The sequence below is a fragment of the Galeopterus variegatus genome, unplaced genomic scaffold (genome assembly GCF_000696425.1).
Source record: "Galeopterus variegatus unplaced genomic scaffold, G_variegatus-3.0.2 Scaffold8876, whole genome shotgun sequence".
NCBI lineage: Eukaryota > Metazoa > Chordata > Mammalia > Dermoptera > Cynocephalidae > Galeopterus > Galeopterus variegatus.
This window is the reverse complement of record NW_007734987.1, coordinates 20,374-32,441: the sequence shown is the minus strand read 5'-3', so window position 1 is coordinate 32,441 and position 12,068 is coordinate 20,374. Positions and strand designations below refer to the sequence as shown.

General features: G+C 39.4%; 2 protein-coding genes across 2 annotated transcripts in view; both read right to left on the bottom strand.

Annotated features, from left to right (window-relative positions):
- Positions 1-429, bottom strand: part of LOC103608809 (keratin-associated protein 4-3-like) — a 43,842-nt gene extending 43,413 nt beyond the window's left edge. Inside the window, 1 exon segment of the mRNA XM_008593202.1 lies at positions 12-429. Within this exon segment, the coding sequence (XP_008591424.1) occupies positions 12-429 (418 nt within the window).
- Positions 430-8,756: 8,327 nt separating this feature from the next.
- LOC103608808 (keratin-associated protein 9-1-like) lies at positions 8,757-9,080 on the bottom strand. Its single transcript, XM_008593201.1, has one exon. It carries the CDS (start codon positions 9,078-9,080, stop codon positions 8,757-8,759), a length of 324 nt encoding a protein of 107 aa, XP_008591423.1.
- Positions 9,081-12,068: the final 2,988 nt, after the last annotated feature.

Here is a 12,068-nt window from a genome sequence, read left to right as displayed (position 1 = left end):
GCCACAGCTGGGGCGGCAGCAAGGCCGGCAGCAGCCGGACCCACCGCAGCTTTGGCCACAGCAGCTGGACCCACAGCAGCTGGGCTGGCAGCAGCTAGATCCACCACAGCAAGGGCGGCAGCAGCTGGACACACAGCAAGGGCTGCAGCCACAGCTGGGGCGGCAGCAGGTGGTCCTGCAGCAGGTGGTTTGGCAGCAAGTTGGGCGGCAGCAAGGCTGACAGCAGCCGCACCCACCGCAGCTTTGGCCACAGCAGCTGGACCCACAGCAGCTGGGCTGGCAGCAGCTAGATCCACCACAGCAAGGGCGGCAGCAGCTGGACACACAGCAAGGGCTGCAGCCACAGCTGGGGCGGCAGCAGGTGGTCCTGCAGCAGGTGGTTCTGCAGCAGGTGGGCTGGCAGCAAGAGGAGCAGCAGGAGTTAGTCATGGTGTGAGGAGTGGTGGTGGGCTTCTGCGGAGAGGTGAGTTTTCCAGACTCTGATGAGTCCTTGCAGTGTGTGGTCCTTTTATACACTGGGCCTCCAAAGATTGGACCTATAGACAGGACTTTTCCTTGTTTTTGTTTTCATTTTTTCCTGTCATACTGGGAAATGGTCAAAGAGGAAGTCTTTTTCTAACTGTTGTGAATCTTTTGACAGTAATTGTTTAATCAGTTTCTTAATTGAGAACAACTCATAGAAACTTTTTTCAGATAAAAGGGAGGTGGTCACATGATTAGTATCATTCCTGCTCTGATGATCACCTCATCATGTGATAGCTCCTGCTGTCTTGGTGAGGTTTGGGCAGTTTCCCTCCCTGGCTTTGTTCCTTTGGCTCTATGTTGATTGTCGAGTGTCTGTGGGGAGGGTCATGATACTGATATGTTTGTCGTCTTTTCACCCTTAACAGTCTGATTCAAGACTAACAGGCAAGAGTCTCTGCATGGACTACTTCACCCGTGTGTCACAGTTCTAAGAAAGACACTTGGGGAGAGGATGTTTGGCCCAATGTGTTCCCTATGGGAGAGCAGAACCAAAGTATGTGGGTAGATGCAGTCGCAGTGCACTAGGGCTAAGTATTGATCAGTTTATGGGTGACCATTTATCCTGATTTGCCAGCAACTGAGTAGCTGGTCAAGATGAGAATCTGGGACTTTCTGTGATGTCACTTTCGTAGATGCAGGCAAAACAGTATGAGGTTGTGACTCTAGTCCTAACGCAGGTTGCTAGTAGAGTTCGTGTCTTAGGTCACTGACTACATGTTTCTTAGGTTTTTCTACCTTTCCAATGAGGGAATTATATTAGTTGAGATGATACCTGATTTATCTTTGAGGTCTAATGTGTTCAACCCTTTTTAAAGATATACCATTCCTTTAAAATGAATGTGAACTATTTGTTTCCAACTTGGTAAAATATCATAAAGTAAATACATCCATGTCATCATTACTAATTAGTAGGAGAGGAAGTCAAAATTAATCCCACTTTCTCCAAATTACATCCTCTGACTCATCCCTAACAGTAGCTATCTGATCCCTTGATTGACTTGTAACCCTGTAGGTCAGTTTTGGGCTTTTTGACTTTTATGTAAAGAAATATACATGGAGTTGACCTCTGTGTTTTTATGTTGTGATTGTGAGATTCATTGAAGTAATCACATGTGGTTTATTCATTATCATTGTTTATTCATTCATCACTTGTCTGTTTTGGCTTTTGTTGCTTGGGCTTTAGACGTCTTCTCTATAAATTTTTGCTCAGACCAATGTCTTGGAATATTTCCACTGTGTTTTCTTCTAGAAGTTCTGTAGTTTCAGGGCTTACATGGAAATCTTTAAGCCATTTTGTGGTGATTATGGTATACAATGAGAGATAGGGGCCTAGTTTCTTCTGCATATGTATATCCAGTTTTCCCAGCACCATTTTTTGAAGAGGCTGACTTTCCACAATGCATGTTCTTGGTGCCTTGCCAAAAATCAGGTGGCTGTAGGTATGTGGGTTTATTTCTGGGTTCTCTATTCTGTTCCATTGGTTCATGGACCATACTGTTTTGATTACTATAGCTTTGAAGTCAGATAGCATAATGGCTTCAGCTTTGTTCTTTTTGCTCAAGGTTGCTTTGGCCATTGGGGTCATTTGTGGTTCCATATGAATGTTAAGATTTATTTTCTTTCTTTTTGCTCAAGGTTGCTTTGGCCATTGGGGTCATTTGTGGTTCCATATGAATGTTAAGGTTTATTTTCTATATTTATCTAAAAATTAGCATTAGGATTTTGATAAGGATTACATTGAATCTGTAGATATTTTAGGGTAGTATGGACATTTTAGCAAATTAATTTATTATACTCCATGAACACAGGATGCCTTTGCATTTATTTGTGTCTGCTTTAATGCCTTTCATCAGTGTTTTTCGGTTTTCAGTGTACGAGACTTTTATTTCCTTTGTTAAGTTTATTCCGGAGTATTTTATTCTTTTTGTTACCATTGTAAATGAGATTGTTTTCTTAACTTCTTTTCTGAATAATCACTATTAGGTTATACAATATTTTAAAAATCCATTAATATCACTACTCATCTCATCAGAAAAGTCATTCAGTCTTGGGGAAGCTGTCAAGCTCATGGTGGCAGATACATGGCTCAGCCAGTGAGCGGGAACCGGTCTGTATGTGGGATCCGAACCCTCGGACGGGAGCGCCACCGCACTTCCCAAGCGGCGCACTATCCAGTGCGCCACCGGGCTGGCCCTATTTTCTATTTTTGAGAAGAATGTCATTTGAATCTTGATAGGGATTGTACTGAATCTGTAGATCACTTTGGGTAATGTGGTCATTTTGACAATACTTGTTGTTCCAACTCATGAACATGGGTAGGGATTGTACTGAATCTGTAGATCACTTTGGGTAATGTGGTCATTTTGACAATACTTGTTCCAACTCATGAACATGGTATGTCTTTTCATTTTATTGAGTCCTTTTAAATTTCTGTCATCAGTGTTTTGTAGTTTTCCCTGTAAGACATTTCATTCCTTGCTTAAATTTAATCCTTGGTATTTCATTTTTTGGTGGTTATTGAAGATGGGATTGCTTTCTCGATTTCTTTTTCAGTGAGTTTGTTGTGGGTGCAGGGAAATGCTATTGATTTTTGTACGTTGATTTTTTACTCTGCCACTTCACTGAATTTGTTTATCAGTTGTAAGAGTTTCTTGGTGGAAACTCTTTAGTTTTAAGTTTTTCTAAAACCAAAGAAAATGCCATCTGCAGACAGTGATAATGTGACTTCTTTTCCAGATTGGATGTCCTTTACTTCTTTCTCTTGCCTGTTTTCTCTGAGTAGAACTTCCAGTACTATGTTGAATATAAGACAGGTAAAAGTGGACATTCTTGTCTTGTTTATGCTTCTAGAGGAAAATCTTTCAATGTTTCCTCGTTTGGTATGATGTTGGTTGTGGGTTTGTTGTATATGGCCTTTATTGTGTTGGGGTATGTTCCTTCTACACCTAATTTAGGGAGAGTTTTTATCATGAAGGGATGTTGAATTTTATCACATGCTTTCTCTGCATCTGTTGAGATGGTGATATGGTATTCTGCTGATGTAATGTACCACATTTATTGATTGGCATACGTCGAACCATCTTTGCATCCCTGGAGTAAATCCCAGTTGATCATGGTGTGTAATCTTTGTGATGTGCTGTTGAAGTTAGCATGCTAGTATTTTGTTGAGGACTTTTGCATCTGTGCCCATCAGGGATATTGACCCCTAGTTGCTTGGTAGTTGTTATGCTCTCATGCTGGCCTCATAGAATGAGTTTGGAAGAATTCCCTTCTCTTTAAAGTTTCAGAAGAGTTGGGGAAAACTTGTTGTTAGTTCTTCTATAAAGGTCTGGTAGAATTCAGCAGTGAAGCCATGTTGTACTGGGCTCTTCTTTGTTGGGAGAGTTTTATTACTGATTCAACCTTGTAACTCGTTTTTTGTTTGTTTAGGTTTTCTTTTTTGCCTTGTTTCAGTGTTGATAGGTTATATGTATTCCTAAATTTATCCATTTCCTCTAGATTTTCCAATTTGTTGGTATGTATTTGTTTGTAATAGTCTCTAATAGTCCTTTGAAAATTTTTTGGTATCATTTGTAATATCTCCTTCTCCCTGTCTGATTTTATTAATTGGATCCTCTCTTTCTTTCTTAAAAAGTCTAGCTAATTGTTGGCCAACTTTGTTTACCTTTTTAAAAAACCAACATTATGTTTTGTTGATCTTTGAAAAAAATTTTTTTTGGTCTCTCTTTAGTTTTGCTCCAATCTTAACTATGTCTTTTTATCTACTAATTTTGGGATTGTTTTGTTACTGTTTTTCTAGCTCCTTGAGGTACTCCATTACATTGTGTAGCTGAAACCTGGGCGCTTTTTTGATGTAAGCATTTATTGGTATAAACTTCCTCTTAGTACTCTTTTTGTAGTATTCTACAGGTTTTGGTAAGTTGTGTTTCTACTTTTTTTGTTTCAAGTAAATTTTTGATTTTCATTTTAATTTCTTCATTTATCCACTGGTTGTTCAGGAGCATGTTGTTTAATTTCCATGTATTTGTACAGTTTTCAAAATTTCCCTTGTTATTGATTTCTAATTTTATTTCTGTGGTTTGAAAAGATCTCTAATGTGATTTCCGTTTTTAAAAATTTTGAGGGGCTTGTTTTGTCTCGTAACATGTGGTCTCTGTTGGAGAATGTTCCATGAGTTGATGAGAAGAATGTATATTCTGCAGCTGTTGGATGAACTGTTTTGTAAATGCTTTAGATGTATTTGGTCTATAGTGCAATTTAAGGTCGACGTTTCTGTGTTTATTTTCTGTCTAGATGATCTGTCTGATGCTGAGAGTGTGGTGTTGAAGTCCCCAATTACTATTTTGTTTGGATCTATGTCTCCCTTTACCTCTAATAATATTAGCTTTATATATCTGGTCTGAGAGATGTTGTGTTGGATGCATATATATTTACAGTTGTTAATATCCTATTGTTGAACTAGTCCCTTTATCATTATATAAATGGATTATTATCATTATGTAATATTCTTGTTAGTCTCTTTTTATTTTTATTTTTATTTAAAATCTATTTTATCTAATATAAGTATAGCTTGTCTTTCTTGTTTTTGGTTCCAGTGCATGTGATATCTTTTCAATTCTTCGTTTTTAGTCTGTAAGTACCTTTTTAGGTGAAGTGAATTTTTGTAGACAGTGTGTAGTTGGGCATTGTTTTTTAAAAAAATTTTAATGTATTTATTTTACCTGTTTAGATAGACTGTATCTTTTCAATGAGCCTTGTAATCCATTTAATTCAGGGTTGTTATTGAAAGATGTGGACTTACTCCTGCCATTTTGGTAGTTGTTTTCTGGTTGTTTTGCGTATTCTGTGTTCCTCTTTTGTTGTTCATTTTTGCATTTTTGTAGTTCACTGGAGTGATAAGATGTGATTCCTTTCTATTCCTCTTTAGTGTTATTTCCCTACCAGTGATTTTTATTCTTTTGCATATTTGATGATGGTAGCTCTGGTCCTTTCCATTTCAGATGTAGGACTCCCCATAGATTTCTTTCTTTAAAAATTTTTTTTTGCAGAACAGTTGGGGGGAGGGTGGTAGCATAAGGCAGAATGAAATTGGGCGGGAGAAGGAGGAAGGAGGGGGCCTAGTCAAGGCCCGTGACTCTCCCCTTATTCCTTCAGGGGAGACCAGGGTGCTTCCAGTAGAGGCTTGGTCATTGCTGGGCTTGATGCAGATGTCAGGATGGTGTGGCTGAAGCCCTTGGTCCCCCACTAATCCTGCTCAGAAGCACAGGGTATTTCAAATGGTAGCTCAGCAGTCATCAGTGTGTTGGTTGCGGATGTCAGGGGCATGGCCAACACCCGTGTCCCCACACCACCCTGGCAGGGGAGCCAGAAGTGCTTCCACTAGTGATTTCTTATGGAACTTATCTAGTGGTGATGAATTTCCTCGGTGTTTGCTTGTCTTGGAAAGACCTTAAGTCCCCTTCATTTCTGAAGGATAGCTTTGCAGCATTTAATATTCTGGGCTTGATGTTTTTTCTTTTAGAATTTTGAATATATCACCCCATTCTCTTCTGGCCTGTAAAGTTTCTGCTGAAAAATCTGCTGTAAGTTTGATGAGGATTCCCTTATATGTGACTTGATGTTTTTCTGCTATTTTTAGAATTCTCTCTTCGTCTTTAACTTTTGGCACTTTGACTGTAATGTGCCTTGGAGAAGATTTTTTTGGGTTGAACATATTTTAGGAGCTTCTAGGATGTGGATGTTCATATCTCTCCCCAGACTTGGGAAGTTTTCAGGTACTATTTTACTAAATAGGTTTTTGATAGCTTCTTTTCCTTCTCATTCAGGAATGCCCGTGATTCAAATGTTTGTTCACTTAAAATTTTCCAATGTAGCTCCTGAGAATTCTTTATTTTTTACTTTTTTTCTTATTCTCCAACTGGGTTACTTCAAAAGATGTGTCTTCAAGTTCAGAAATTCTTTCTTGTGTTTGTTCTATTCTGTTGTGAAATCTCTCAGTTTCCTTTCTTTTTTTATTATTTCATTCAATGAATTTTTTAGTTGCAAAATATCTTTTTGTTTCTTTGCACAATAGATATCTCTGTTGAATTTCTCATTCATATCATGAATTGCTTTCCTGATTACATTGGATTGTCTATCTCTATTCTCTTGTATCTCTCTGTTTCTACTGAAGAGTTTAATTTTGCTGATTTTGTGTTTACTTACTGACATTCCATACGTTTAACTTTCTCAATTAATACTTGGTCATTTTTACAACAATATTGTAGTAATCTAAAGAATATACATGAGGAATTGTCTTTTACCACCAATTCAAATACAGCAGGGAAAAAATATTCCAAAACATATAATCCTCAGCCAGAGTTATTGGAGACAACCTAGGGGGAACGTGTGATTGCTGGATCACAAGTAGCAATCTGGTGATACCAGATTATCAGGTGACCAACAAACACATGACACAAAAGATCCCATGATAGTTTCTAAAGACAAGACTTCTCTTCTGAGTTTTATATCCTACAATTTGTAAGAGTTTGCAGAAGAAACCCTGGGTTATATAAATATAAAATTAGACATTTATGACATGCAACATCATAACTAACTTTAAATATTATTGAAGAAATAAACCAAATGAAAGCTCACGCTAACCTATGAATAATATCACATTTTGGGAGCCACACTCAGGGATCATGGAACAGGAGAAGAAGAGAGGAAGATGCTCTTGGAAAGTCAAACTTAAAAGTGACTTGAGTAGGAGCAGAGCCCATTTATGTCCAGGTACCTTACAGAGAAAGAATGGCTTCAGAATTAGAAGGATTGACTTAACCTGGTTGAAAATGTTGTGAAAGTGAATATGCGCTTGTTAGAAAGGAGTGTGGTGGTCAACCATGTAAGTTTGGAGTCAGGAAAGGCATTATGTAAATGTTGGCAGTGCCCAGCCACTCACTGCATAGGGGAGGGACTCTATTCCTTGAGTCTTCCAGTTTCTCAGGAAGATCATGTATTTTGACATGAATGCATGGGATGTCACTCCATACTGTAACATTATTTCAACATTAGAACAGGTAAAACAGTGGAATATTGGGTCTGGCCATTATGAAAAATACAACATAGTAAAGGTGCTGGGAAGGATGCGGAACATTGGAGCCCTTGTTCATTGGTGGGAATGTAAAATGGTGCAGCCACAATAGAAACAATATGGAGGTTCCTCACAAAATTAAACAGAATATTACCATATGGTCAAGCAATCCCACTTCTGGATATGTACACACACAAGTGAAATCAGGATCTTGGAGAGATATTAGCACTCAAGTGTTCGGAGGAGCACTATTCAAAAGAACCAAGTTGTGGGCACAACCCAAATATTCTTCGCTGAATGAATGTATAAAGAAACTGTGGTACCTATAAACTGTAGAATATTATTTAGCCTTAAAAAGAAGGAAACCGGACCATTTACAAAAACATGGATAAACCTTGAGGACACTACACCAAGTGAAATAAGCCAGTCACAGAAGGAAACTGTTACATTATTCCACTTATATGAGGTGTCTAAAATAGTCAAACTCATATAAGCCAAGAATAGAATCCTGGTTTCAAGATGGTGGGGTAGGAGGAAATGCGGAGCTGCTCATCGCTGGCTATTATAATTCAGTTAAGCAAGATGAATAAGTTGTAGAGATCTGCTTTCCTACAGCGTGTCTATTGGATAGGATACACTGATAATGAACTGTTCAATAAAACTCTACCAGGTTGGTAGATCTCATGTCTAGTGTTCTTACCACAATAAAATGATGAAACAAAATGAAGTGAATCATGATACAGGATTTACTAAAAATTTATTAAGATCTCCCTATCCTATGGATACAACAGAAAGCAAGCATAAAAAGAGAAAGGGGGATACAAGAATCCTGAATGCACTGAAAAAGGAAACATAATTACAAAGATTATGAATCAGAATCAAAGCTGAGACGATCACTCCATGTCAATGATGTACAAAGGTGGCACACGACCCAGAAGACATAAGGAATCAGAGAACAAAAGGGAAGTACTCTGCGCTCCCTCATGCTGACTCACAAGCTTTTAATAAAGTAAGTGAATCTTAGAGTTTCTGGTGATAGTGTGATGGTTTTCAGCACAGGTAGGAAGGGAATTTGTCCAGGCAGGGCAAGTCAGTTGAAGGAAGGTTGGCTTGTGGAGATGAGGGTCCGATGGGGAGAACATCAACAAGTGCCAGGCTGTCAGCAGCTGGATCCACAGCAGGACCCGCAGCCCTGGGCTAGGCAACCGGGCAGGCAGCAGCACGTGGGTTGGTAGCAGGTTCTCGTGCAGTACACGGGTGTGCAGCAAACGGGCTGGCAACAGGGTGAGCCACAGCAGCCGGACCCACCACAGCTTTGGCCACAGCAGCTGGACCCACAGCAGCTGGGCTGGCAGCAGCTAGATCCACCACAGCAAGGGCGGCAGCAGCTGGACACACAGCAAGGGCTGCAGCCACAGCTGGGGCGGCAGCAGGTGGTTCTGCAGCAGGTGGGCTGGCAGCAAGAGCAGCAGGAGTTAGTCATGGTGTGAGGAGTGGTGGTGGGCTTCTGCGGAGAGGTGAGTTTTCCAGACTCTGATGAGTCCTTGCAGTGTGTGGTCCTTTTATACACTGGGCCTCCAAAGACTGGACCTATAGACAGGACTTTTCCTTGTTTTTGTTTTTCATTGTTTCCTATCATACTGGGAAGTTGTCAAGGAGGAAGTCTTTTCCTAACTGCTGTGCATCTTCTGACAGTACATGTGTAATGTGTTTCTTAATTGAGAACAACTCATAGAATCTTTTTTCAGATCAAAGGGAGGTGGTCACATGATTAGCATCATTCCTGCTCTGATGATCACCTCATCATGTGATAGCTCCTGCTGGCTAGGGGAGGTTTGAGGCAATTTCTCTCCCCATATTTGTTCCTTTGGCTCTATGTTGATGGTCGAGTGTCTGTGGGGAGGGGTGTGATACTGATATGTTCGCAGTGACAAACTGAATGCTGGGTCCAAGTCTTTTCACCCTCAACACTCTGTTCCAGACTAACAGGCAAGTATGTTTGTAGAACCTACTCCACCCTTGTGTCCCAGTTCTAACAAAGACACTTGGGGAGAGGATGTTTGGCACAATGTGTTCCCTATGGGAGAGCAGAACCAAAGTATGTGGGCAGATGCAGTCGCAGTGCACTAGGGCTAAGAAAGTATCTGTCAGTTTATGGTGCCCTTCATCCTGACTTGCCCAGGACTGAGGAGCCCGCCAGGGTGAGAATGCGAGAGTTTTTGTGATATCAGTGCTATACATCTGAGATATCCAGGATGAGCCTGTGACTCTAGTCCTAATGCTGGTTATTAGCAGAGTTCGCGTCTTAGGTCAGTGACTACACGTTTATTAGGTCTTCTAACTTTTTCATGAGGGAATTCTATTAGTTGAGATGTACCTGATTTATCTTTGAGGTTGACATGTTTAAACCTGTTTTTTTTTCTTTACTGTTAATTTTAAAAGGATGTCAGTTATTAATTTCCAACCAGACAGAATATTACTTTATGAATACATACATGTCGTTCTTACCTGGTTAGAAAATAGAAATTAACCCCTCACTCCAAGTTATCTCTTCTCGCTCATCCTAAAAGGTAGCTATTTACCTGTAACCCTGTATGTTAGTTTCATTTTTGACTTTTACATATGAAATATATGTAGGAATACATAAAAACATATAGAATGGCTTCATATATTTACATTATTATTGTGAAATTTGTCGATGTAATTACTGTAGTTCATTCATTGTCAATGTTGCATAAATTTCCACTGAATGAATTTGACACAATTTCTTTTTTTTTTGTCGTTAAATTTTTATTTTGTCAATATACACTGTATATGATTATTATGGCCCATCACCGACACCTCCCTCCCTCCTCCCTCTCTCCCCTCCCCCCCCCAAGAATATCCTTTCCGTTTGCTTGTTGTAACAACTTCATGAAAGTATAGTTGTTATATCTTCTTCCCCACCCCCCCCCCCGGTTTTTTTTTTTTTGTGTGTGTGTGTATGTGGGTGAATTAATTTGTTTGTTTTTTTTAGCTCCCACTAATGAGTGAGAACATGTGGAATTTCTTTTTCTCTGCCTGACTCGTTTCACTCAATATTATTCTCTCAAGGTCCATCCATGTTGTTGCAAATGGCAGTATTTCATTCGTTTTTATAGCTGAGTAGTATTCCATTGTGTAGATATACCACATTTTCCGTATCCACTCATCCGATGATGGACATTTGGGCTGATTCCAACTCTTGGCTATTGTAAAGAGTGCTGCAATGAACATTGGGGAACAGGTATACCTTCAACTTGATGATTTCCATTCCTTTGAGTACATTCCCAGTAGTGGGATAGCTGGATCATATGGTAAATCTATCTTCAGCTGTTTGAGGAACCTCCAAACCATTTTCCATAGGGGTTGCACCATTTTGCATTCCCACCAACAATGTATGAGAGTTCCTTTTTCTCCGCAACCACGCCAGCATTTATCTTTCAGCGTCTTTTGGATTTTGGCCATCCTAACTGGGGTGAGATGGTATCTCAGTGTGGTTTTGATTTGCATTTCCCGGATGCTGAGTGATGTTGAGCATTTTTTCATATGACTGTTGGCCATTTGCATATCTTCTTTAGAGAAATGCCTACTTAGCTCTTTTGCCCATTTTTTAATTGGGTTGCTTGTTTTTTTCTTGTAAAGATGTTTGAGTTCTTTATATATTCTGGATATTAGTCCTTTGTCAGACATGTATTTTGCAAATATTTTCTCCCACTCTGTTGGCTGTCTTTTAGCTCTGTTAATTGTTTCTTTTGCTGTGCAGAAACTTTTCAGTTTGATATAGTCCCATTTGTTTATTTTTCCTTTGGTTGCCCATGCTTTTGGGGTCATATTCATGAAGTCTGTGCCCAGCCCTATTTGCTGAAGGGTTTCTCCTATATTTTCTTTAATAAGTTTTATTGTTTAGGGGTGTATATTTAAATCCTTGATCCATTTTGAGTTGATTTTAGTACATGGTGAGAGATGTGGGTCTAGTTTCAATCTCCTGCAAATGGATAACCAGTTATCCCAGCACCCTTTGCTGAAGAGGGAGTCCCGACCCCAGTGAATAGACTTGATACCTTTGTCGAAGATCAAATGGCAGTAAGTGCATGGGTTGATTTCAGGGTGCTCTATTCTATTCCATTGATCAGAGTCTCTGTTATTATACCAATACCATGCTGTTTTGGTTATTATAGCTTTGTAGTATAGTTTAAAGTCAGGTAGAGTAATACCTCCAGCTTTATTTTTTTTGCTCAGCGTTGCTTTGGCTATTCGTGGTCTTTTGTTATTCCAGATAAATAACTGTATAGTTCTTTCCATTTCTGTGAGAAATGTCATAGGAATTTTGATGGGGATTGCATTAAATTTGTATATCACTTTGGGTAGTATGGTCATTTTCACTAGATTGATTCTTCCAATCCAGGAGCATGGGATGTCTTTCCATTATTTCTTTTAGTATTTTTTCACT